General features: G+C 33.1%; 3 protein-coding genes across 3 annotated transcripts; all 3 read left to right on the forward strand.

The window, feature by feature from the left end:
- The first annotated feature begins 937 nt into the window (after positions 1-937).
- On the forward strand, positions 938-3646 carry LOC130625727 (uncharacterized). Its single transcript, XM_057440830.1, has 3 exons — positions 938-1039; positions 1957-2195; positions 2846-3646. The coding sequence occupies exons 1-3, from the start codon at positions 991-993 to the stop codon at positions 2990-2992; spliced, it is 435 nt and encodes a 144-aa protein (XP_057296813.1). The 5' UTR covers positions 938-990; the 3' UTR covers positions 2993-3646.
- Positions 3647-5707: 2061 nt separating this feature from the next.
- On the forward strand, positions 5708-10411 carry LOC130626003 (ras-like protein 2). Its single transcript, XM_057441123.1, has 3 exons — positions 5708-6191; positions 6412-6589; positions 8972-10411. The coding sequence occupies exon 3, from the start codon at positions 9133-9135 to the stop codon at positions 9880-9882; it is 750 nt and encodes a 249-aa protein (XP_057297106.1). The 5' UTR covers positions 5708-6191; positions 6412-6589; positions 8972-9132; the 3' UTR covers positions 9883-10411.
- A 14125-nt stretch (positions 10412-24536) lies between these two features.
- On the forward strand, positions 24537-27923 carry LOC130625636 (uncharacterized). The gene is made up of 4 exons (XM_057440735.1): positions 24537-25063; positions 26275-26498; positions 26591-26661; positions 26759-27923. Exons 1-4 carry the CDS (start codon positions 24802-24804, stop codon positions 27501-27503), a joined length of 1302 nt encoding a protein of 433 aa, XP_057296718.1. The 5' UTR covers positions 24537-24801; the 3' UTR covers positions 27504-27923.
- The last annotated feature ends 39 nt before the right edge of the window (positions 27924-27962 follow it).

Here is a 27962-nt window from a genome sequence, read left to right on the forward strand (position 1 = left end):
GGGATAATCGTTTATGCGGAATTCGCGAAAATTAATTCCTACAAATTTGTATATTTTTTCCTTTTTAAAAGACGATTGACACTATTTTTTGTCTTTTCACTCACCTTGAACTATACATAATGTATTACATATTATTTTATGTCTCCTGCACAAAGAGAGTGAATAACGAATAGAATTAGACATACCGTAAGTCACAAAATGCTTTCAAATTTCTTTTTCGCGAAATTCGTAAAAATTATGACAATCCAGCACTTCTATAAGAAATTAAGTACACCATTTAAAACCTTAACTTATCAGTACTAATTTTTGTCAAGTAGGATGCTGTTAGAGTTTTTCCATGCAAACAAATTCCCCGCACTGGTGTTTAAACGTTATTATAGCAGCGGGTAGGCTGCATATGTGCCACATTTTCACCAGTTAACATCGTTTAAGGATTCATTGGGAGCATTATATTAGCATCCGGCGTCATAAAATGATCCATTTTAGGACCTGAAAAAGACCTGAAAATATGTAAAAGTCTGCTGTGAATATTCTCAATTAAATCTTGATATGTTTAAAGCACGGGGTTTCTTGTGAAAACCAACTCTGTTTTAATATATCTAGTCCAAGTGTGGTTTATCTATAGTTTATCTATAGTTCGTCTAATTATAAAATAATTTCACACAGAAAACTCAATCATGAATTATTGAAATTGCTTTCAAAACAAACTATTGATTGTGAGATCCAAGTTGAAAAAGTACAGAACTTTCTTTAAGCTTTTTTCTTGACTCACTTTGTCTCGTTTAATGACTTGCTTCAAGTGGTTTCCCTTATCGCTGTCAATATCAACTGCTTTACCGACTGTGTAAGAAAGCGATCTGTGATAGTCAACTTTGGGTATGAGATCGCCATACACCTGCTTGTTCTACTAAAATGCTGAAACTTCATAAAAGCTCTACCCATGACAGCGAGAGAAAGTACTGAAAGGTTAAAAATAAAAAGATTTGAATTATGACTTGGCTATGCTTTGTGTTGTGTTTTGCGGCTTTGTTGATGCAAGGTATTGCCTTAAAATTTATTTATGAAGATTGTAATATTGTCACACTTATTTGGTACGAGCAGCTTTTCTCTGTTTTTGCTGAAAAATTTGTCAGTTTGGAAAAAGCGTACAGAAAATGTAGCTTCTTTATTTGATCTAAAGCATGGACACTGAATCTGGACTTTAAAAGTTATAAGTGGATACATCTCATCTTTTTTCTCGTTTTTACAGTATGACAAGATGTAAAATTTAGGAGAGGAAGTGGCAAAATCAATGCACAGTTAAACCTGAAAATTCAGCAAGACAAAATTTCTGTTAAAGGGGCTACAACACGAGCTGTTGATTTTTGACATAATTAACTTACACGAAAGTCGAGTTAATGGCGGAGGGAAAGTTTATGAGCAATAAGGACAAAAACTTCAAATCAAATCATCTTGGATATTCGCACAAATATAACTTAAAACAACAGAAAAGTACCTTAAAAATATCTAATATTCATAATTTATTCTTTATGTTTTGACCAAGCTAGCTATTTTTAAATTCTGCACAGAACCATATAAAATTATGGGATAAAGCCAATTGAGACAACAACAAAGACTTTAAAATCTTTTTAGAGGTATTAATCACCTTCTTAAGGCTATTCTGACAACATTCTTGACAAATTTAGTCCCTTGTGTTGTCCTTGCTTCCGCATAAAAACTAACTTTCGATTTTGCTGTTATGTATTAAAGTTTAAAGACCATTTTGCTAAAAAAGAATATTGAAAGACAATGATCTATTTTTTTGGAAAATAGCGTTAAAAGAATAGCATTTCATAAAAAAGTAAATACTATATTTTTATAGCATTCCCATAAGCTTTTTCTTTTATTTTGCAGTAGATTTGTTTAAAAATCAGATGTTGTGAATATGTATAAATTTTTTTGTTACATCTATGCCAGGATTAGCTTTGCGATGTTATGAATGTTTTTCAAGCAATATAAAAAGTTGCAACAGGACAAAAACAGTGGTTAAATGTTCTGAAAAACACAAAGACGATATGTGTATCACGATGTCTTACTTGCTCGTCGAAGACAAACATAATTCGGAACGAGTGTATCAAACAGGATGTGCACCATCTTATGAGAAATGTGATTTTCATTGCAAACTGATGTTGTTATCTGGAGAATCTCAATGTCAGGTAAGTAACATATCATAACATTGTAAAAATTACGTTATCAAATAAAATCTTGAGCCTACAGCAGAATTTACAGGGAAAATAACATAAAGAACAGGAACGTAGGTAACGTGAAACAAATCATCGACGTTAGGATTTACCTTCTGAGTTTTTTGCTACTTCATAGGTTTACTTTTTTCGCCGATTTAGTATTTGCTGTAAAAATGTGTTCAAATGTTGAAGGAGTTAGAATCTTATGCAGGTAAGTACGTGAAAATTAGGAATGACAAACTACGAAATATCTTTTATGTGTTTGGGATTCCATTACGTCCAGGCTCGAATGATTCAAAATCCTTTAATTTTGACAATTTGTTCGAAGAAACAAACCTTAAACTACTTCTCATACCCGAAGTTGTTGTTATTATTTTCTACAATTGGTAAAAAGGCAACCCTGATAAAGACTAGATATTTTTTTGTGAGGCTTAAAATGATGACGAAATATACACACTTGATAAATGTTGGCCAGGTTATGTATGTAATATTATATATGTAATACACATCTAGTGTGACATTTCTCACGAGGAAAAACTCACAAGCATTTGATAGATTGGGAACAGGAACAGAGCTGTTTATTATTTAGATAGTTCTTTTCATTTGTTTTTATGTCTTTTTAGTCATCCTGCTGTTCCAATGATTTGTGTAATCATCCCTCAAATGAAAAACTTGTTCCAGCTTCGTTGACCAGTGAGTGCACGAAGAACAGAACTCGATATGACATACTCATAGTACTGCTGCTTGTTGTCTACAAATATATTGTGTAAAGTTAAAAAATCCTTTAACCTTACAACAAAACTACACATTTTTTTTCTTAGTAGATGTAAACGTATATTATTCTGTGGTCAAATTCTTTCAATCTTAGCGAAAGCAACTGTGTTTCTTCTAAGTTGTTTCCAAGATCGCCATTCTTATTGTGTAAAAGTGGGATATTGCCATAAAAAGATACATCTACGTCCAGTTTTTTTTCTTTAGTCTTACAACAAAACTACACTTTTTTGTAAGTTGTTTTTAGCTTTAAACGCTATGAATGTAAACGCATATGTCATTTTGCTGTTAAAATATTTTAATCTTAGAGAGAACAACCAACTGTGTTACTTCTATCGTTTTTTAAGACGGCTATTATCGATATTGCGCCACAAGCGATGAAGCTCTGGAGTCAAATTAAAGTATCTTTCACCCACACTATCTGCCAAACGTTAAACAGATAGCTCCGTGTTTGCATATTTTCTTTATAAATGTAAGAAAAAAGAAAATGAATTAAAATGGTGGACTAAATTAATTCGCATTAGGACAGCTACATTATTCGCAACAATGATTTAATAGCCTTCACCATGAATTAATTAAGGTACTAACCGCGTTGAAGGCATTAAGCCACCCAGCTCGCCCCAGTAAATCCGCACTTTGACTTTCTTCTGATCAAGAATCAAATTGCATTAAAATATAAAAATACAACGGTTACTTATTTTCAGTTTACCATTTCCAAATTGTTAACTGTATTTATAAAGGAGAATTCGGGAAATTACCTTGCACGTAGGAAAAATTTATTATCCATTTTTACTTCAGTCCTTTCATTGTTGTTAAAGAATCTTTTCCATTAATTTTTTGATAAAATTTTGTGTAAGCGACTTATCTTTTTACCAACTAAAAATTTGCACCAACCTTTTGCCATTTTTTTACTGATAAGATAGCTAGACTCTTTTAGCTAATAACACGAAGTTATAAACAGAATAAATTTCAGAAATTCGTCTTTAGTTTTTCAGCAAGTTCTACGTTATCAAACCGCATTTAGAAAGCGATTGCATAATTCGTGTAATTCCGCTAATTGGATACATGAATGAAGAGATGTATCTAAACGACCCATATAGTAATCAAGTGGTACCATTGGGTAAAAATGAATCCTTTAACCACTTACCTATATAATGTATTTCCCGCAGGTTATAACTACGACGATAAAAATGTTTTATATTTATAAACCAGTTAAATAACGCGGCATTGAACGCCAGGTTAGGCGTTTAATAATAACTGAATATCGCCACACAGTCTGATAGTAATAGCCATGTGCCACAAATACAGCGAAGCGCTTATGGCGATAGACCATTTTAAATGTAGGGCGTCCTTTTAGGCGCAATGTTCTTTTCAAGAAATTCGGTCTAAATGGAAAACATGATCAAAAACCTGTGGTTTCACTGTCGAGCTTAAACAATAAAATAATTTCATTTTGAGGAAGTTTTCCAAAATATTTGCGAAATTCCTTGTATATAATGCAAGTTCGCTTACAATAAAAAAAGACAATCGCCCGTTGTTACTTCGTTTAGCTAAAATAGCGACACTGAAATTTATCATGTGGAATAAGAATTTTGCCTGATGTTACACTGTTAAGCTAGTCGCACAGACATTTATGTTTGTGCGATAAGTTTGTTCTGAGAGTTTCAAATTATCATCAGGGTTTTTTTTTAAAGAAAACCTGGCTACGTTACAAAATAATGAAAAGAAAACATACCTATCTTTTTTATCTAGTCAAATTTATACTACAGTAAAAGTTTTAGTGACCAAACTACACATAAGAAACTGTGTTTGGCTACTAAAAAGTTAAAGCTTTTCACTTTCTAGTTGGACGTACAATAGCTTAGCCAGCTACAAGATAAGGTAGAGATAAGATTAGTGAAAATAACACAAAAAAAAACAATAAAAAAAGCACTAAACTGAATAAAAACCTTAACAAAATAGTATAAATACAGCTAGCTGTCTATACCTTGCTCCCTCTCCATACACAATGTATACGATGATACATGTGATTCCAAAATAACTTGTAAAATGCTCATTAGGCCAAGTTCTATACCTTCTGCATTGTCATGCGGCATACCGAAAGTGAGTATTTGGCGACTGTCATAAATTATCAACGCGCCAAGATGCAGACCTTTTTTTTAGTGTGAACTTAACCTCCGAAATTATAAGGTGGTGTTTCAATATTTTATAATTTTATTTGTCTCACAGTTCATTACCCGCTCAGCTCTTTTGTTTATTTTATTTTGTGTTCTTTAAACGATAATGATATCTGTTGCTTTTCGTTTCATTTCCAAGTCAGGTGTAAAATACCAAAAAATTGAAATATGCTATCAAACGCAGGGGATAGCTGCATACTTCTGTCTTTTGAAAATTTATTAACTTTCACAGCCTCGCAAGGTACAATGAAACCAGAACTTGCTGATACATGTTAAATTTGTTTTTTAATGTTCCTAAATTTCTATATGAGCGAGTGTTTACTTGTTTATATTTTATAAACTAAACATAAATTAGATTGGTAAAATGCACTCGGATAAATTTGTACAAGTATTACTTTTGCCAAATGTAAAATTTTCATTTTGGCTTTTGGTTAGCTATATAGAATGTAGTATCTTGCCTGTCATTGGTTGATCCAAATTTTGGACATATAATTTTACCGTGTAAACTAAAGGCCTTCAAATAACTCATACGCATTCCTTTGCAGATTAGATTGAGAAACAGGAAAAGTTTAGCAAGCTTAACGCCGGCTCTATATCGGAATCCTCTTAGAATTAATACTTCAGTAAACAAAGGACATTATATGACTTACTTACAGTTATTTCAATAGCTGCCATTGTGAACTTCATAAAAAAAGATTTGTTCATAAATATTGCATAGCGCACGAAGTGCTTTTACTTATGTAGTCAACTTTCGCGCGGTTTTCATTAAATATATTATTCAGTAGAAAGTAACAAAAGCAGTTGTTGTGTCAGCACAATTTATTGTGAACGAAAATTATTTTCCTGTTTGCTATGTATACATAATTTACGTTAACATGATTTAAACGCAAGATTGTTCTTCGAAAGACTATTTCGTTTGGGAAGGCAAAACAGATCAAAGTTGTTTGGTGTTAGGATCGCGTGAGAAGCTGACAAGTTTACTTGCGATTTCAAATTTCGTTTAACAATGTTGTTGTCTTTGGTATGCCAGTTTATTTTAGCTTCAATGGTGATTATTTTAAGCATGAACAGTAAAACTTTTGTGTTGGATGTCAGGAAATAAGTATTCGAATTTGATTGTAGGTGAAAGAAGACAGATTTGTAATAAATACAAAAATACGGCATCTTTGTCTTGAATATACTGCACGTTTCCCGAGTTGCATGTTTTTCATAATTTTATAATTTTGAAGTTTTGACTTTAGGATCGTATTTAACATCGTTGAATTGGTGTGTGCATAAATTTTTAACTTAATCCGACATGTGAAATTGCTGTTTTGGTGGTGTTAAAGTTACGTTTGAAGTTTGTTTGCTGTATGATGATGAAAATTGACTTATGTACACATCACAAAAAAAAAATTGCCACATTATAATTAGTTTCAGGTGAGGATTTTTTAAATTGCATTGATTTTGTTTAAAAAAGTGGAAAAATAGCAACGGTACATCAAAGAAAATTAATACGGGAAAGGTGTATTAAATAATTCTCAAAAATCGCAAAATATATAATCTTGGGAGTGTATTTCCTATAGGTAAGAGTTTTAATTTGCGAATTTGCATGTAGCGTTATCAAATCATTGATTATGGTAGTATGACCGCAGATGATTACATTCTGCCCTTCGAAGCAGAAACAACGACAATTGTAACAGACAGCTCTCTTCCCTTTCCCTTCCTACACACAACCACTGCAACCACATGTTACCATTAACGTCACGTGAGTACTTCTATCTATAATCTTATTGGAAATAAATCCTCGGAGAAGCGGGAAAACAAAACATATCTTCTCGAGGGGTTCAGACTTTTTTTAAGTCGAGCTATTGGTTGTGAGAAAATCACTTACCAGCCAGTGGGTAATTTATTTCCCCATATAAACTGAATTTTCTTCGGTATGGGCAAACAAATTTATGTTGACAATTTTTGAAAATAAACAATATATTCTTGTCATGTTTGAAAATTTAATTTCATACAGTGTTAATAAAAAGTAGATGTTATATTATTTCAAGTGACCGAGAAAATATTTGTAGTGTATCACTTTGAAATCTCATCGCACTTTGTAATCCCACCGCATATTGTCATTCCATCGCATTTTTGTAATCCAATTGTTTCCCTCGACCTGTCGCACTTTGTAATCTCAAATATTTTTGCGATAGTTCTTTCGGAAATTCTTTTTGTATTAAATAAGAAAACAAATGGTTACAGGTTACACGTCTTTTTAAGTTTACACTAGACGTAGAATTCTAACAGGTAATATTTCCACTTATTAGGTTTTTACATTACTGTAGCTGACTACAATTAAAGTAAGGAACGCTTCCGCCATATTTAAAAATTACATAGTAATTTGCAGACTGAATAGAAATTTCTCCTTTATTTGCACGAAATACCGAGTATTTATATGTTTCAAAAAAAATTTATACTCGTCATTTTAAAAGAATTACATAGTGCCTCTAAAGGTGTTTACGGTTAGCTAGCCGACCTTATACAAACACTACCTATGAAAGAACATAATGGCTGTTGTCTTCAAAATAATAAATTACGTCATCGCGCACCACTGGAAAGCTTTCAAATTATTGATAATGGCGGCCTGCGTGAGTGTATTCCTTCTTTGAAAAAGAGGAAGTTATAATTGGTTTTGACATATAGTTTAATCATTTTTAGAAAAAGGTGGGTTTGACTTTCTTTTCTTGTTTATTTTCAAAAATGACATACACGCACGCAAACTAGTCATGAAAAAATTATATCACGAAATTAACAAATGAGGGAAAGGCGACGCAAAAGTAGGTTTCCGTCAGAGTATTCCTCGCCGTACAATTGTTATTTGTTAAAATTCCCTTTATTGGCTAAGCATCACTTGGGCATTTGTCTACAGCCGGTGGACGACAAAATGTTCACTAGCCAGGGCTAAACAACGCCGCTTGTTGCACTTTTCACACTGTAAGCATATCAATGAAGTCAGCATGTCTTAGATTGCAGTTCGCCTGGGTTAAGGACATGGTTCATATTCTTGACAATTGACGTTGTTTATTTTTTAGAAAGCTGATACTTGTTTTTGAACATGACGTATTATGATAAGACAGAGATGACATCCATTGATAAATTGTGCATGTATATCATAATTATTTTTTATATTGGCTTTGAACTGCGCAAATTGATAACCACTGCTTAAGAAACGTAAATTATAGATGACTTCAGACATGTTTAGAAGAAGGAAAATCTGACCTTGTTTCTCTTTTTTTTTTGTAAAAAGCACGAACACGACAAAAATCAGTCATGCAAAACTAATATCATGTTGTTAATATAAATGACGTAAGATAAGAACATCTACAATATGACAGAACGAAGACAATATTCAAACGAGGCACATAAGAGAAATGACGTTATTTACGTCACATCAATCGCTATGAAGTCATTTTCGTTCGACTTCAAAATAGTTTTATTTAAAGAAGCTTAGTTAAGCTTTGTTAGTTAAGATCGGGTGATTAGTGCTTTTAAATCAAGTAGTTCACTTGTTACATTACCGTCACTGTTGGTCCACTTGTATTAATGCTCGCCATATAAATGTAAAATTAGTTGGTCGAGAATGATCGTCTATGGATACTCTGGTGAGCAGGATAAAGCATTTTTGTCTTTAAAAAGTATTTTTTTTTTTTTTTAATACTTTAATATTGTATTTTTAACTACGGATTCCTATTCTAGCTTTGGATTTGCAAAGTGGATTACTACCGCTTAAGTCACAAAGTTTTTTCTTCTGTTAAAACTATTTTTGTTTAGATTGTAAATAATTTGAAAAGTGTTGATTGCGTTGTTCAAATAAACAAGATTTTAGAGACAAAAAATTCAGTACGTTGCACAGAGCGAAGAATCTTAGAAGGACTTTTAAAAGTTTAAAGAGGTGTGCTGAAAATTTAACGAAAGAAAACAGAAACGCTAAGATGAAAAACAACAAAGCTTTTGGTATATTTAACAGACTTTCACCATCAAGACTGAGTACAGGAAGAGAAAAAGCCGCGTCTATTAAACGTAGAACTGTTAAAGTGTTGTTAATGGGTAACGCTGGAGTTGGAAAGACTTCTATAATTCATAATTTGTGCAATGAAGAGTTTAAATCTATGTACAGGCCCACGGTTTTTGATATTTATGAAAAAGAGGCCTTGATTGATGACTTCTATGTGAAGTTTGAGTTATTAGATATATCTGGTTCATATTCTTTCCCAGCCATGAAAAAACTATATATTCAACAAGCTGATATATTTTTATTGGTGTTCTCTGAACAAGATAAAAACAGCTTCGATGAAATTGACAAACTTCGCAAAGAAATCGAACAAATAAAATCTCGACACACGACAGAGTTGTCAATTACTGTTATAAAAAACAAAATGGATTTATGCAAATCTACATCTAAAAAAAGAAGGAGAACTGATTCAGTTTTAAATTGGTGTTACTCGTACTTGGAGACATCTGCAAGGACAGGTTTTAACATGCACGCAGTTGATGAATATTTACTCTCTGAGAGTGTTTATATACATAGAGCTATAGAAGAGAAAACAAAGCAGAACGATCTCGTGAGTGGAAGATATGTGTATTATGATAATAACTTAAAAAGACGTGTTGGACGCCATCTTGAAAAACACGTTAAAAAATTACCAATAATGAGAAAACTATCGTTTATAAAGCAAGATTGATATTGATAAATTAAATCTGTATCTTCATATATTATTTTAAAAGCGTACATACTGGAGCTTAGAGAAATGAATTTGATAAATACTATTATTTTGATATGCACCCTTTTTTCAGAAATTCGTTAAAATTGACCCTTTTTTGATTCGATTTATTATTCTATAGGTAATTATTACATGCATCAAGACCTTGAATGTTTTGATGTAAACTGCATGACATCCAAAAAATTTAAATTTAGCTAGTATCTATTTTATAATGCTCATATAGAGTAGCGAGACACGATAAATGCGGTAAATAAAGGACTGGCGAAACCGTGGATCTATCTATCGGCCACCAACTAGTTCAAAGAAAAGTAAGAGAAAATGTTTTATTATAGTTTGCATAAAGCTTCTCTTTTGGTGCGAGACTCAACTTTCAAACAAGCCAAGTCAAGCTGAGACGTAGGAGACTCACACGCTAATCTTAAGTGAGAGGTTACGTAATCCTTCCTCCAAACGCAATCACAACATGGTCAGAACTACTTTCAAATAACTGTGCTTCATATAGAATAAACAAATGATAGCTGTTGATAAAATATAAGTACTTAACAAAAATGACAAAGAATTGAAAGCTTGAATATACATTGCTTATAAATGTAGAGAAATATAATCCTATCACGGAGCTTCAACCTTGAAATTTTGGCGATTTCAAACAGGTTTTTTACGCAAGATCTGGTTTGTAATTTTGCGATTAATTTAAAAATTGAAGCATATGGAGAAATAAACTTTAAAGTTCTAAATTTCAAAAGAATGGAAGTCAAAATATTTCTTAGGTTCATCCTTTAAGGCACAATAAAGTAAATGAACTTATTCCCGAGAAGAAAATAACTCGATACTATGCACTAGGCTCAAGTCAAAAAATAGACATTTTTAAAAAAGCCAAAAGAAAAGCAAGTGTAAACAAAAAATGACAAAAGTTGCTTCGAAAAAGCTGGGTTTAAAACCGCTTTAAGCATAGCTTTGACAGTTTTCATTTTTATAGCCAAGAATTAAACAATATGTTAACACAATTATGAGTATAAATATACATATTTATAAAAAAAATCAATGAGTTATAAAAACAATAGTATTGATACAAAGAAAAAAATACCAAACCAACTTTTTGTGTTGATAAGTCGCCTGAAAATCTTAAAAGTTTATTGACTGACAAAAACTTATGACTTTGTAACATCTTGTGACTTGGGACATCGTGACTTTGGAATAATTTTGTTCATGCTGCGATCACGTTAACTGGTGTTTTGATATTTTTTCCACTCTTTTGGCACAACTTTTAGCCATGGCCTTTCTGAAGTTAGTGCTCGTTTGGGTAGGAAACTTTTTCTAAGAAATCAGCTTAATTATGCATTATTAAAATGTTGTATTTTGTTTTTTAGTAAACCACGTACTGTTATTTTTTAGTACAATTTTTCGAAGAAAAATTTTATTCAAGCAAGGCTCACATTTCAAACAAGACAAGACAAGCTGAGACGAAAAAACTGTCATTTTAATTTTTGAGTGAGTATTGACGTAATCACAACAAGATGGTGATCAGAACTTAATTCAAACAACTGCGCTTTTATTAAAATAAACAAAAAGTAGCTGGTGTTAAAAACGTAAGTTTTTAAATTTTGAAGAAAAAAAGTTAAACTAATACAATGATTGCAGACGTGGAGAAATATATTGCGGTGTTTTCCTTTTAATGAACTTCAAAGTTCGTTTGCTAGATGGAGACGTTTGCAATTCTTATAGATCATATGGCAGAGACTTAAAATACACGATTTTTATTTATATTAATATGATTTTTAAGTAATTTGGGATTTTAGGTTAAAAACAAAAGGTCTATCGTTTAGGACAACAGAGAAATAAAAATAATGGCAAGTTTGGGTAAAATCTCGATATTCTTTTAAAAAAGAGCTTGTATTTTTTTTGCAGAACGAGTTTTTAATGTAAAAGCGGACCATAATTTCGCAATTTTCTCCATAAAGTGCAATAAATTATTGGTAACTAAAGTCGGTTAATATTTTTAGTCAGTAAAAGTATTAGTTACTGTCGCTAAATTTAATCACATTGACTTGTAACTTGATATTTCGCCGAGTAACTTTATTGTTGAGTCCATAAAATACTAGTCGAAAAATCCCGTTGAAAGATACACTTAGGTAGAAGAACAATGAAGAAAGTTGAATTTTGATGACAACTGCAAATACTCAGTATACTAAATACTGCCTTTCAGTATGTTCAATATTTCCCTTTACTAAGTGGATTGATCTCAAAATACAAAAAAGAACGCAAGTCCTAATTTAACAAAAAAGTTCTTAAAATTTTACACAAAATGTCAAATGTCAAATCGCATAAAAACCTCACACAAAATATAAAAAAAACAGCTTGCAAGGTGCAAAGTCTAGTTGATAAAAAGTTGTAACACCCACTGTAACAACACAGACAATAACAACGACAGAAATAACACATCTCAAATATGTACTTATCTTATTAAGTGATTATGTTAAAAACCTCCAATTTTTTAATCTGGATGGCCAAAAGAGAAATGCTTACAAGAGTAAGCACAATTCAATGAAAATAGGTTCTTTACGAATTTTAAACATCTTCTTTTCCCTAAAAACTCATACAAAAAAAATATGAAAATTCATAGTTGAAAAAATATCAAATTTAAATTTGGAAAAATCATTTATTTGGTTGCGTATCATCCTCTCCCCTAAAATTATACACAAAATGTAAAAATTAATCATTTAACGAAACAATTTTTTTGTATGATGATCCACTACGCACTTTACCATACATTTTTCACCCAAATGTCGAAAAAGCAATGAGCAAGGAGTAAATTTTAATTCAACAAAGATTGGAAACATACGGTGCTTCCTCAAATCAGTTTACACAAAATGCAAATGAGATCAGTTTCTAAGGAGCAAATCAAAATCAACAAAAATCAGTATATGTTCTATATTGTCTTCACCCATAATATATTCCACAAAAAGGACATCAAATTATAGACGATCAGTCATTACACTGCATAGTCACCGCCAATAGATCACAAGGTACAAAAATACAACTTGGAAGGTGTAGAAAATATATATACTAGTCGGTGGCCCGTAGATAAATCCACCGGTTCACCCGTCCTTAATTACCGTATTTCGCGTGTCCCGCTACTGCGGTTGCCATATAGCGCGACAGACAAACAGACGTATACGGTTATCATAATATAGATACAAATTATTTCTTTTAGTATATATATTTGCATATGGTCCTCTCTCTTACAAAATTTGAACATAAAATGTCAAAAACAGTTTCAGTCAAAAAAAACCGTAATTTTTTATCATCACCAATTATTTTCTAATTCGCTGCGCTCAACCAAAAATAACTCAAAGATCTTCGACTAGTAGTAGTAGTTATTGTGTGTTATGTGTTTGTCATCTTAGTTAGGAACCGTGAGCTATCGGTAGTCATAACACAATATACTACATCTATGTCTCCTACAAACTAAATTACAACCACTAATTTACATTCCAAACGTTTGCGAAATCGTGGCTAAGCCGGATGCGAAAAACCCTATTCTATGGGGAAACATATCCTTAGACCCCAGTCCTACAGCCACTAACCCTCCAATGTTAAGGGTATCATTAAAAATTACACTGTTATTAACAACAACATTATAAACTATTCAAAATAAAACTGCTTATCTTATAGATAATCAAACAGTTTTAACGTGTACGGTTCAAGAACTAATTGACATGTGAGCGCTTCCATGTCTTGTACGCCCTTTAAACACTAAAAAAAACCACGTGACCGTTCCAACAAAATATTTTGAAAGTTTTAACAAAAACAAAAATGTAAAACCATAGAATATTCTTACAGCTAAACTAACATCAAATACAGCTAATTCTTCTAAACAAAAGTTTATAAAAAAAAAATATAAAAATTAATCAGCTTTCGCAACAGCTTACGATGAAGTCTTCTTCTACCAAATCTTGTTCTTTTAGTATATAGCATGTGGTCTATTTCCACAAAAGATGATACAAAATTTCAAAAAGCAGTAGTTTGTTTGAACAACGAACAAAATAAACGGACAGCTATGCCATTCTCTCCTAAAAAATTTTAACCAAAAAAGGCATAAACCCACATAAATTTCACCCCGATATGTCAACACCCTGTATAAAAATATCAACCCTTGTAAAAGAAAAACAGATAATTTACATGCTAGCTCACAAAATTTAACTGGATTAACTGGACTGGGAGGAGGTATATAGCTAGGTAGCCATTTATGCTACTTAGCTATACTCTGTCTCGCTAGCAAATTTGTTTAGTAGCCAGGTTTTTAAAATTTTTTAGGATAAATACATTAGTTACACACGAGGGGAGACAATAATTATGCAAAAAAGGTAACAAATATGCTAAATTTTGTTATTTTATAAAAAACGCGGTATCATATAAAACTTTAGAAATTTGAGGCTTTATTGGCCTTTTTATGAGAATGCAATTGAAACGTACTACATCAAAAGTAACACACATAGCTCTAGCGACATAAAAACTGAACAGCTGAAAATATCAAAGTTCTCATTTTTCTCAATTTCAATCCACTTCAAACGCTAGCCATTTTAGCTAGCTATATTCTACATTTATCTCCACCATTCACTTCCAAAGTAACTTCTCGTGACTTCTAACTTCACTTTCTGCTTCTAATACTTCACCTGGATTTTTCATTCTTTTTTAAATATGCTTTATTTACCAATTTACCTTTGCCACATTTTTTTCAAGACGAAGTAACCATTCTTCTGTTTTTTGTGTGGAGAGTAACCTTGTTCTGAAGTCCGCTGTTAAAATTACTTCAGCAAATAAAGTTGGGTATTTTTAAACCCGTGGTGTTACTTGTAGCAAATTAAACATACTTTTTTCGGCGACTTTAAAGAAAATTTTGGCAACATCAAAGAAAAGTGAACACATCCACTATGGCTGTCACAGACAGACAGACACACTTGGTTTTATAATAAAATACAAAAAAAATTATTTTATTGTTATAGCATTTTGATCTAGAAATGACATGTCTGACGTACAAAAAAGCCGGATTTAAAGCCAATTCCAACTCAACATTTAGACTTTTATTTTTTGCATACTTTTTTACATTGTGAGTAAAATTTTTAGCTAAGTCATGCCAGCTGCACATATTCTAAAAAGGCACTGAGAAACGAAAAACAAAAATAAATAAATAGATACGTCTGTGTATGTTTTTGATTTATAATCTACTTTATATATTGTGGGTTGTCATCCTTATGTTTTACTAAGCAATTTCATTGTCTTTTTTTATAATATCATCAAGTTGATATGGAGTTTTTTATAAAAAGGGTATCACACCTATACGCATGTGTGACACGGTTACATCATGTACTAAGCGCTCGTTCCGGAGTAATATTTATTTTTGAACTTTCACGGGAACATTTTTTGAATTATAAATAAGGATGACCGATTGTTTTTCTTTGACGTGGTAAGCTGTGTCCAAAGCAAACAGAACCTTGGGTGTCATCAAACAAACATTTGAATTCCAAACCAAAAGCAACTTTTGTGTATTATACAAATCTCTAATGACACCTCATGTTGAATCCAGCATACGACACAATTCCTGCACAATGACATTGGCAACATAGAAAAGGTCCAGAGAAGATTTACTAGGATGATCACAGCTATTTGTCATCAACCATATGAAGAAACACCTAAACAATGTAACAAGATCATGTTACTTTCGTCCACTTCATGCGAGCATAATCACACAACCAATGTTTTAACAAAATCATCACGTTATAAAGTAAAACGTAATAATAAAATTAATGACTAGCATCACAATAGCTTTTAATCTCGTTTAAATAATTTAATTCAAAGGATGCTACAGTTTTATCATGCCGCAAGTCGTCAACAACCTCAATAAGTCGTATTTAAATACAAGATTCTTCGTCATCGTCCACAACATGTTTATCAAAGTTATTGGTTAAATATTCATTTTTGTTATCAGATTGCGATTTCCAGCTAATCATTCCGTTACTGGTGTCACTTGTAAGAGATATGTAAATGAAGTTTTGAAAGATGTTAGAAAGTTTGAACAGAAGTACGTAAAATTAAGGAAATGTCAGCTGGATTTGGATTTTCTTAACCACTGTAAAAATAACAACATCATACCAAGGTTTTTACAGTTTTAAGTTGCAAACACGAACCTTCGTGATTTATCTGTGTATCGAAAATGTCAACGTTCCTTGCTTAAAGAGGAGATTAGTGAGAAGAAAAGTAAAATTCGTATTCTTACCAACGATTTCGTTATTTCAAAAGAAGCACTGTTCTCCCTATTGAACAAAATTGACCTTTTGCGATGCCACAACATTGTTTCTTTTTAAAAATTAACATCAAGAATTCAGCCGAAATACAAAAGAAGCAAAATAAAAAATTCATTAATAAAGGTCAGCAGAATTACAGCCACGATCCTAAAAAATCATCTCTATTCTATCTTCGTATGTGTTGTCTGGCACTAAAAAGTCGTTACTTTGCAAAGGACTGAACTTCACAGTCCCACCTAGTCATTTGAAATGTTCCAGTTATCTTTCACCATGTGAGTTGCTGATGAGAGACATAAAGGCTGATAATTTGTCATCGGAAGAATTGAAATGTGCCAAAGCGAGGATTCAAGATGCTGCATTATCTTCATAGAGAGGTTACAACATGAATGTAAAACCAAAGAACCTTTCGAGTGATTAAATCAATGCTTTGAAGAATTTGAGAGCAAATAAAGATGTGTAATTCAGAAAGGATAAAAGTGCGTGCCACAAAGCAATCAAAAAACTCCTGTCTGACACCCCGAAATTTGAATACGACAAGATTCCACCGTGTAAAGACCTAAATTATATAATCAACATGGAAAATCGATTGAAAGAGTTACTTAAAAATGTAAAGAAGAAAGATTTTGTATCGGACGCGTTGCACAAAAAGCTTAGCCCAACCTGTATTAATCCAGGCATTATGTATGGTCTTGTCAAGGTACAAAAACCGTTGAAAGATAACTTTCCGTCATTTCGTCCGATATTGTCAGCCATTGGAGCGTCAATATATAAAATTGCAAAGTTTCCTTCCATTACTTTTTGGATTAACTATCAATGACTATACTGCTAAAGACTCGTTCTCCTCTGCTGCAGATGTTACAAAACAGGATTGTAAAGGTTACATGGCTAGCTTTGATGTTTTCTTTATTTACGATCATTACATTAACAGAGACGATCGATAATACCATGAAAGATATATCAACAACACCTGATGCTAAAATCCATATTATCGAGAAAGAAGAGTTTAAGGAGCTGCAAACGTTGGTGGTGACCGAGTCCATCTTTTTATTTAATGGAAAATACTACAAGCAAGTTGACGGTGTTGCAATAAGATCGCCATTGGTACCAAACCCTAGCAAATGCGTTCACGTGTCACTATGAAAGATAATATGCAACCTTTTTTTGAATATTTGAATACCTGCCATGAGTCTAATAATTTAAAAGTCACGCTGAAGGAGAGTCTGCTCATTGATCGAGACCGACCATTCCTTAATAGGTCGGTATGCCTCTTGAGCTATTTTGATACGAGTCATTAATTTTATTATTACTTTTTATTTTATAACGCAATGATTTGGTTGAAATCTTGATTGTGTGATCATGCTCGCATGAAGAGGGCGAAAGCTGACATGAACTTTTTACAAAAGTTGTCGGGTTTTTTTTCACGCAGACACATTTGAACTTATGCTGAAACATTGGTTTAAACAATGTAATTTGATGTCTCTGGAAATAAGGAGATTAAGAGCTGACCTCATGGAAGCGTTTAAAATAATAAAGGATGAAATATTTAAAGCCGAATGATAAAGATTTTTGAACAGAGTAAGAACTTACTGACAAGAGGACACTCAGAAGATATTGAAGCCTCATAGCAGCTTGGATTAAAAAATCATTTGTTTCTCGGGTTTTAATGAATGGAACATTCTACCAGAGAAAGCAGTGTCTGCCACTTCAATAAACATTTTTAACAAGTTTATTTAAACGCATTTCGAGACTGTTAGGGGCTCTACACAAGTCAAAGAAGCCTGCCTGTTCCTGTTCTGAAATCACCGATGTTGGTCTGCTAAAGAATAACACATGCTTTCCGATGTGTTTTTAAACGACTTTATGTATGTGTGAAAATACTCATTTTGTTAAATATATTTTTCAAATCGACGAGACAATGTAAAATTTGCGATAATTACTGTTTTAGTGCAATAATCTCCCCAAACAAACCCTTCCTTAACACCCTGTGTCATGTCTTCCAGGCTTCTACCTACGATAACTTCCGTTTCAGATATTTCTTCCCGCTCTCTTTTCTGAACCATCCCCACGACAAGGAGGAGACATCACATGAAAACATACACTTTATTGTTAAAAAAATTATAATTAGGTAAATGTTGCTGTTGTTAGTTGGTAATTAAAAAGTTTGGAATTATCGAGTGGTCTCTTTTTTTCCAAAACCACCTGTTAGAAAGTGATCCACTTTACCTTATAATCCTCTTACAAAAGACGCAAAGTTAAACGAGTTCACAAGAATAATAATTTATCTTCTTTGTTAGCTAGCTTTTTATTCAAATTACTTAAAACTCTGTATGCCAAATGTGTCATATTTCGGTAACCAATTTTTTTCTTTTTCATAGACTCGCATTTGTATATTAATATCTATATTACTAGTCGATAAAGCCCTTGGAAAAATCCACTTAGGCAAAAAAACAATGGAAAAATAGGTTGTTTCAGATGTTTTGTCGACGTCAGCAATTGATATACAATCAAAAAAGTAAACTTTTAATCAATTTTGTTGTTCAATTTCTAATCAAAATTTCAGTTTGTTTGAAACGAACTGAAATTTTTTGTGTTCAAGCAATGGGCCGTTACATGTAGTAGAAATTGCCATTAGCTAGCTATAGTACAGGTTTTTTTTATATAAGCAAATGTATTTTTGGGTTCAGCCTTGGGTTGCTAAGGCCTTTGCAATTTCCTCCTCAAAGTTTCTTAATGGTTTTTTCATCTGTACAAATTTCAGCCTTAGTTAATTACGAGTTGCTTTTTCATCACTAACACACTGCCTGCCAGTTAGCGGGATCCAATCCGCGGTCCCCAGAACTGGGAGCCGCAGACAAACCCACTACACTACGTGCGGCAATATGTTAGTGATGAACTCAAATAGTTTATCCGGATGGTGTGTATACATAGGTGAATATTTATCATAGCACATCCGTATTTCATTCTCAACAGAGAATGCTTCACCCCGATCAGTCCTTTGATCATGACGGGATAGTATAATGCTTGTAATTCATATTGTAGAAGAACTACTTTGTTCATCACTAACACACTGCCCGGCAGTGAGCGGGATTCGATCCGCGGTCCCCAGAACTGGGAGCCGCAGACGAACCCACTACACTACGTGCGGCAATATGTTAGTGATGAACTCAGATTGTTTATCCGGATGGTGTGTATACATAGGTGAATATTTACCATAGCACATCCGTATTTCATTCTCAATCAGACCTTGGATCATGATGATTTGATCATAACATTTTTCTTATTTGAACTTTGTTCTCCTCCGCCATATTTATTATTGCTTTTTTATTTTTTTTAAAGAAATTAGAAAACAAAAGCAATCTATTTGGTTATTTCGGCCGATTTTAACTTAGGGTTACCAAACTCTCCCCTTCTTCATGTGTTGTTTATAAATATTATAAACTAGTCGTTAGCCCGTGGAAAAATCCCCGGACTCGCCCGTCCTTTTTATACCGCATTGCGTGCTTCTCTGTACTTGCGCAGCAAAGTTACCATTTCGCGTGACAGACAGACAGACGGACAGACGTATGCGGGTATTATCTCTTATAATAATACGAACAGTGTGTCTTTCTGTGACAGGCTCAGTGGTTTTGCTCATTTTCCTTTGACATCGCCGAAAAAGTTATGTCGCAAATGTTACATTTTCTGACGTTATGACGCAACGTCACAAACACCACTTTAACGTCGTAATCTTACATATTAATTCCCTTGCGTGAGTAAAACTGTGAGTCCACGACACGGAAATCACGGGTCACTTTTTTATGACGTGGCTGTACGCTAAAATCTAACTAAAAAAATAAGTAAGCCGCCAAATAAGAAATTAAGGGGTCCATTTGTCATTTATGCTACAGCGCCGTTCTTGGTCGTTACAGTTAAAATAATTTAATTTTACCCCCGGTTTACCATGTGCGCATGGAAATAAGTTGTTTATCAACCGAAAAGAGAAAACCGAAGCGAAGAAGGTTCTGCAATATAACAAACATGTTACCTCTTAAAGTGTGTTTTTCGAGTTTCTGTGTAATTTTTAATTCTTTTAATATCCTGTACATGTCGTGTTTAAGCTTTTTTTATTTATGTCTGGATAAGTATCTTCGTTACTCTTTGCTGTCAAGTTTAAGTTTGTCGCGTGGTCGCAGTTACACAATGAATGTAATAAATCTATTTTTTTTTCAAAACAGAAATATAAGAATTCAAACAAAAGTCTCCTGGTTAAAAGTGCCATTATTAAGCCTGTCATTATTATCGTTCCCTTCCTAACACGATCTCGTGCGAGAGAATTCTTTATAAAAAAGTCTTTTTCAATCTTGGTTTTGTCAACACCTTGGTCCTAGATTCTCCTCGATACCATTCCGCCCTGTTTCAAGAAACCAATCAGAATATCAGAATGCTTCCAACGTGCTGATATTTTTGTGCGGCGTCATAAGTCAGGGGATTCTTGAATTCAGATAACGCAAACTATGTAAATAAAAAGGTAGGGTTTGGGAACTAGAGTTGTTTACAAAAATATTCCGCCCAGTTTAGCCATTATGAATTTTTTTTTCGTGTTAAAAGTATAAGAAAATTATAGGCTCTACGAGTGAAGAATATACGAATTTCAACTTTGTAACCCTTGAAATACAGCAGCTTCCTAACTCTCCCCTCAGCAACTACCTAATTAATCAACTTTACGACTCGAATAATGTAGTACCACATTGTTGTTGACTTACCAGCTACTATCATGCTTTCAGTTCGAGTATCTTTCAAAAATTGAAAGCGTTAAGTAGCTTTCAGTTGGCACGTTAGAAATAGACATGTGTTTATTTTAAACGGTGAGAAATTTACATGACTTGAATGAAGGCGCTTCATATACCACATGTTTTCCCGGTAAGTTATCAAATTACTTTTTAAGCTGTCAAATTCATCAGCGAAGAATACGGAGGTAGTTTTCAGTGTGACAAATTAGGTATAACTTCTCATTGTCACTGTTATTGACTATTAAAAGTGCTTCTTTCTCCAGCCCTCAATAAACCAAATTTATTTTGATTAATTAATGTTCGTAGAAAGGCTGATACTTTTTATACAGCAGTTTGGGCAAATACTTAAGCGGTCATAAATTCGTTTCATCCCTGCGACGTCTGCGGTGGCAAAGTTTGTGGATAACATGCGTTGAAATTATGTCTTCTATACAATCTCATAACAAAGATTGTTATGTCTTTTGCAAAACCTGGCACATATGCTTGCTGTGAAATGACAAAGAAACAGGGAAATAATAAATCCGCATTTTAATCGCACGTATAATTATGGTAAAAAGTCCAAGAATTTCATTACCTCTCTCTGGACTCTTCCACAGGCTAACGACTTGTATTTTTGTTTTCCAATCCACCCCCTGAAAATTAAACTATCCTTGATTGTCCCCTATAAATACAAGACTTTATTTTAAATTGTTATCTTTTAATTATGTCATGGTTTTTTAACGTGTTAAAGGATATTCAAAAATGTCTTAAAATTCTCAAAGACAACCAAAAAGCTTAACAAATCTCATGCAATGCCATAAAACCTTTTTTTACTAAATACGAGAAACGGATTAGCTTATTTTCAAAAAAGCACAAAGTGGGAGAGTACATTAACGTAAATATTTTCAGCTTTTAAGGTATAGTTTTATTGAATTTGATGCATCGGGCATGGATTTTCCAGGGGCTTATGACTAATTCTAACAAACTGTCTGCGACATATGCACAGTAGAGGGTTTTTGCAAAGAGCTTTCACCACCTATTTTTAACATAACTGCATTAAATCGCCCGAAAAAGACATTATCTTGAAGAAAGCACAAAAAGCATTCCAAAACATCATAATAACCCACAACAACAAACGAATCACTCTATCGTTTTTCTTTTCTATTATCATATTAAAGGCTTTAAGAAGTCATTACCAAATTATGTATATTTACTAATATGACGCACCTCTATCGTTTAACCGAAAGTTTATCTTATAATTACGCTTATTTGGACTAACTTTGAGACGTTAAACAATATAGAATAATAACTTGCGTATTTTCTGCAAAGCCTCCTGTAGCGGTTTACCGGACAACTGGGACCCAGGATCCTAAAAACGACCCAGGATCAAGTACTCTGTAGACAGACCCAGCACTCTAAAAGGGTATCAAGACTTAGGGTCGCACAGGGGAGATTATATTGAATACACACATTGTAGCTAACTTAATGTTTGAAGTAAGCTACAACAAAGTTTATTTTAACAAACCGTCGCCTTGGCTACTTTTAACTTCAGAATAGAGATATCCACTAATTTTATGTAAAAACCTACGCTCACTGACATAAACAAAATATTTTTATATATTCAGTTTGATTCTTCCTATCCTGTGTTCTCAGTTCTCTTATAGGTTCCTGGATCATAATTCCTCTTTCAGAATCCCGGTTTCTGTTTCGTAGTTCCTAGACCCTGGGTTCTCCCTTGGGTTTTTGGGTTCTGGGTCCTTCTTTAGTATTCTAATCCCGATTTCCTAGTATTTCCTCTGTGGCATTTGTTGTGGTTTTGTGGTGTTACTAAAACAACAAGTTTTTGCAAAAGAAAAAAAACGATATTGACAGGCGTAATTTATAAATTTAGTTTACAGGACTCTTCTCAAAAATGTTGAATCTTAAATGAAAATTTATACGTTTGGATGAATCTGTAATTCATTCAAGAGCATATTTTTTAAAATCGATGTGAAATGACTAACGGTAATACCTTTGTTAGAAATATTCATCGCTTATCAACCAAGGAGTTCCAAAGGTTCTTTAAGTGCATAAATTTAGCTAAACTAGTCTGTGACGCGTGGAAAAATTCCCGTTTTTTATACCACATTGCGTACGCCTCGCTACTTGTAGTACCATTTTTCCTTTATATATCGCATTTCGTGTTTCCGTAACAAAAAAACAAACAAACACAAGAACAGACAGACGACGGCTATTATTATAGAGGTGCAATTCTTGTCCAAATCAGCATTGTAGAGTTTCTTGCAACATGCAACAAAATACTTCCGATAATACTTATATTATTACTACATGTGAAATGAAATTAAAGCTGACACGTTAAAAATGAAATGACAAGTAAACAAATAGACAATAAAACAAATATATTTTCCAACATTAACACAAAAATAAATTTATTTGCTATTCTACTTTCACTTTCGCAAAAAAATATATATCTGTTATGAACTGCATTAAGGAGCTTGCATAAAATTAACAGCGGAGTAGCCAAAGTTTTAATTGATCTGTGTGAAGGACACATATTTTTTTGTAAACAAAATACTGCGTAACGTAAACACGACCCCGACTTCAATGTTTTGTTGGTAAATTGCTTGAGACAGCTTTGTTTCTGGCTCTTTTAATCTAAAACTCAATTCGAGAAAAACTTTAGCACCTTATTTCTTTTAAAACCTTGAGTTCCCTTTTTTTAAATGCTGTATATTAGTAACACTTAGTAACACTTTTTCTTCCATTGTGTTGGTTTTTTTTTCGTCGCCTGGAGCTCTTAACAAGCTTAAAATGTCAGAAGAGAACAACGTAATGTGACGAGTCCATAAGCAAAGGGGTTTATGAGAACTTAAGAATTATGAGATTTTTTTCTAAAATTAACAATTATTTTTACTTATTGGATTAGTTTGTCTTCTAAAGCAGCCAGAGACATAAACTTTTTTTTTGCGATAATAAGTAGTTATTACTTCACATATAAAACCACATACTGTTTATTTATTTCTCCAATCATTTTTTATGTTCGCTAAAGTCTTACTCCAAGTTCATTAGAGTGAGACTCTTACTAAAGATGTCTTTTGTCCCTTTCTTGTGTGGTGTCTCACTTGTGAGTTTCTACTTAACATAACATTCATGATCGATTATCAGCACATGCACCAGAAGTGCGTTTCATTTGACTTTCCTGAAGGGTTAAAAAGATGATAACATCCAGACATTCATTCCACATGTCGATCTATCTTTATCATTTGAGAACATCTCCTTCTTATTAGAAGCGTATGTACGTTTGACGTACAAGGTATGAAAACTAGCAAAACTGTTATCTCACGTCTTTCGATTGCATTATAAAAAGATTCTAATACCGACAATTATGCGCAAATTGGCATTAGATGACTTAATATAGAAAAATCAGCTCACATTGTAATCACAATTGTGTATGTTTTTTTAAAAAAAGACATCGCGTGGGAGTACTGATGCTTCAAGCTTCTATTATACACTCCTTCACTGTTTGATCATTTTTTTGTTGTTAAAACCTTGGCATCTTTTCAGTTGTGATTTACGTTAAACGTGTCAGCTTTATAAACATTAGAATTTTAAAGTATTAAAAGAATTCAATAGTATATTGACACAAATTCCAATCTGAAAGAAACTTAATATTTTGTTTTGTATGAAAAAATATTTGTGTCAGGATTTATTTATTTGTGGCAGGAACAAGTATATAATAACTAAATACTTTCGGGGAAATTACAGAAAAGTTTTAAGCATAGCAAGCCAGCACATCAACATAACGAAAACACTGCAGCAAAGCAGACATAATGACAAAAAGCAAAGTTAGCAAGTTAGGTGTAGTTTTGTTAGAAGATTGGATGGTCAAGTCGCCACCGTTTGCGAAGATTCACCAAATAAAATCATGGCATCGAAGGTATTTCGCCTTGTTGCAGATCAATCATGGAAAAACATACACTGTACCTCGCAATTGGTCTAAAAAAGGTCCAAAATCTTTAGAGAATCTGCACGATGTTTATTTGGTATATTGGGAAAAAAAGAGTGATCGAAAAAAAGGGGTCAAACCTATCAGTAAGTATTTTTAATGCTTTTGATAAACTCTTCTACAGTTTACATCGAGAAAAGCTTACTTTGAAATATAAGAAAAAATAAAAATAATTAAAATAGTAAAAGTTAAGACGTTTTTTTGAAAAAGCATTCATGGTACTTGGAAAACATGACCGCGTGTTAAGGTTTGTGCTGCCACAATATCTTACATTACCAATGTGGTTTTTCTTGTTTTAAAAAAAAACACTCAGTCTTAAATTTCCACTAAAGTATATTCTTTAACCTTTAATATAAGGCTAGATTTTATATGTTGTCTCCACACAAATATTTTGAAGTTATTCAACAAAGAGAAGTACTTTTTTTTGTTATTACACAAAAGCTTTAAGATCTTAAACCGGCCCTGAGTAAAAAGGGTTGTTGCAGCGTTTAATTATTTTTGTTCTTGAAACTAAAAACATCATCATCATTGCGATGACTGTGGCGTGTGGCGTGTGGCGTGTGGCGTGTGGCGTGTGGCGTGTGGCGTGTGGTTTTGTAGTTATGGGGTTAGCTTTGTAATTACAAGATCCGTGGTTCAGTCCTCAGCGCGGGCATATTTAGTGTCTTTACCACAGCTACGGGTCAACCAATGCGATGTGAGGGAAAATGGGTAAGAAATATTGGTGTAAACCTAATGTATGCATTCAGAACACAGGACCCACATTGATAACAGTGTTTTCAACACTGAAGTGGCTATCCTGTATAAATATAATGAGCTCAGTATGGTTATTTTATAATGGCGAGGAAAGTCTATAAAGTTGAATTAGGAAATAACTCATACTATTATTTTTTACTAGCATTATTATTGTTCCATATATTTATACAGAATAGCCATTTCAGTGTTGGAAACACTGTTATCAATGTGGATCATGTAGTCTGAATGTTTACATTAGGTATACAGCGACATGGCCTTTCTAATTTCCCTTGCTTGTTTGGATTTTCCTTTAGTTGTAGTAAAGGCACTTGCTAAACATGCCTATGATGTGGTCTGAAAGAGGGAAGTTATCATTGCGAAGCGAACTCCATAACAACTAGGTCACGCGCCATGTAATATTTACTGAAGTGTGCTATATACTAGTTTTTTTGCTTTGCCCATAACATTATTTAATGAAGAATCCATTATTTTTTAAACAGCTGCTTCAGCAACCACTCCATTGAAAATGTAATGACTGAATATTGTATTTTTTTACTTACAGGGACAATACCACTGTTAAAAGGCTATTCTGTGCATGCCCAACAACCTCCATTCTTTGAATCAAAATTTCATCACGTGTTACTTCTCAATACCATAGAACGAAAGTTTTACCTTTGTGCTGAAAGCGAAGACATGAAACAACGTTGGCTAGACACACTTTTTCAAGTTATTAAAACAAGAGACGAAAGTTGCATTGCAAAGGATGGTGATGCGATAACGGAACCAGTAAGGCTAATTTATGACTTTTACCCTGTTGAAGAAACATCTCTAAAATATGTAAATATAAATATCTGTGCATTTTAAAATTCCTTCCTTAGATCTACGAGGTAATACGGGACATCTTAAAAGGTTCAATCAACTCAATTGATTCACCTACACAAAACGAAAGGTAAATTTTGCTAGTACAAAAACTTTTTCCGCATTCACGGTAGTTATTGTTACTTAATCCAACGTGTAATTACCTAAAAACTGTGATTTATTTCCAGCTCCAGCAGAATATCAAGTTGCTCTTCCATATCAGAGCTTACTAGCGCTGATTATAGAAGACCGTCTACTACATCTTCACTTATGTCATCACCTGCATCAGACTCCACAAATTCAGATGAAGATGGCGTAAATGTGTATGAAAAGATGCATGCATCTCCTGATCCGTCGCTGGACAAGATCCAGCTCAAAACCAGATCTTTGCCAGCAAGAAATAAACCACGACCATATTCTTCTTATTCTGCTGATGATCATATTAAGCAGTTTAAATGTCCAGGAAATAAAATTAGTCCTGACGCTGAGAGTATTGAAGAAACATCTCCCCAAATGAATTTTAGCGAGCCTTTATATCGCCAACTGGAGCCGGAGGATTTCAATCAAAATGACAACTGCAACCCTAGCAAATCCTCAATGATAACTGTGAACAAAGATTCAAGAACTATTGTATTTTTTGATTTCAAATTAGAAGTTCCACATTCAAGTTCCATTGCATTCTCAGATAACTGTTTAACAGTGACGACATCACATTGCCAATGTGTGTTTACCATGACCAAACAAAGAGAAGAGCAAAAAGAAATTCAGAAGAATGGGAAAGATAAAGAAATAAATGAAAAAGACAAGAGAGAAGAAGAAAACCAAAAGAGAGAAGAAGAAAACCAAAAGAGAGAAGAAGAAACCCAAAAGAAAGTGTGTAACATTCAACCAATTGGTGGATCTATTGAGCCGACAACAACAACATGTCTTTAGAGAGTGTAAATAAGGATCTCATTGTATGATAAATACAACAGTGGCGGATATATTACTCCGTATATGTAAACATACTTTTTAAATTTATTTCACGATTTTTTTAAATCTTTTTTATCATGAATGGGTTGTACATATATGAATTGCATAACCTTTTCACTCTACAATACATTTTGCAAGTATCTTGTAATAAACTTAGAAAATTAGTTGTGAAGAAGAATGCAAAGGAGTGCTTGCAAAAATATTTAGAAAACATCATCAGCTGTAGCTGGTCTATAGCATGTTCACGAACGTGTGAGTAGTTGTTTTTGATTGGTCAAATCTGATGGTATATTGATACGAAATTATGTAATATAAAGAATTTGTTTCCCGTAATGCTCGTGAAATAATAATTACCTGTATCTGAAGATATTAAACAAGAAATTTTGATTCGTATTTTTGCATTGTAGTGCAGAGGGGATA

This window comes from Hydractinia symbiolongicarpus, chromosome 14 (genome assembly GCF_029227915.1).
Source record: "Hydractinia symbiolongicarpus strain clone_291-10 chromosome 14, HSymV2.1, whole genome shotgun sequence".
NCBI lineage: Eukaryota > Metazoa > Cnidaria > Hydrozoa > Anthoathecata > Hydractiniidae > Hydractinia > Hydractinia symbiolongicarpus.

Excerpts from the sequence above, each read along its gene's own strand:
- LOC130625727 (XM_057440830.1), top strand. The coding sequence starts at position 991 with ATGACTTGGCTATGCTTTGTGTTGTGTTTTGCGGCTTTGTTGATGCAA. Across the intron at positions 1,040-1,956 it reads TGCGGCTTTGTTGATGCAAG|GATTAGCTTTGCGATGTTAT; the intron begins GTATTGCCTTAA and ends CATCTATGCCAG. Across the intron at positions 2,196-2,845 it reads CTGGAGAATCTCAATGTCAG|TCATCCTGCTGTTCCAATGA; the intron begins GTAAGTAACATA and ends ATGTCTTTTTAG.
- LOC130626003 (XM_057441123.1), top strand. The coding sequence starts at position 9,133 with ATGAAAAACAACAAAGCTTTTGGTATATTTAACAGACTTTCACCATCA.
- LOC130625636 (XM_057440735.1), top strand. The coding sequence starts at position 24,802 with ATGACAAAAAGCAAAGTTAGCAAGTTAGGTGTAGTTTTGTTAGAAGAT. Across the intron at positions 25,064-26,274 it reads AAAAGGGGTCAAACCTATCA|GGACAATACCACTGTTAAAA; the intron begins GTAAGTATTTTT and ends TTTTACTTACAG. Across the intron at positions 26,662-26,758 it reads TCACCTACACAAAACGAAAG|CTCCAGCAGAATATCAAGTT; the intron begins GTAAATTTTGCT and ends ATTTATTTCCAG.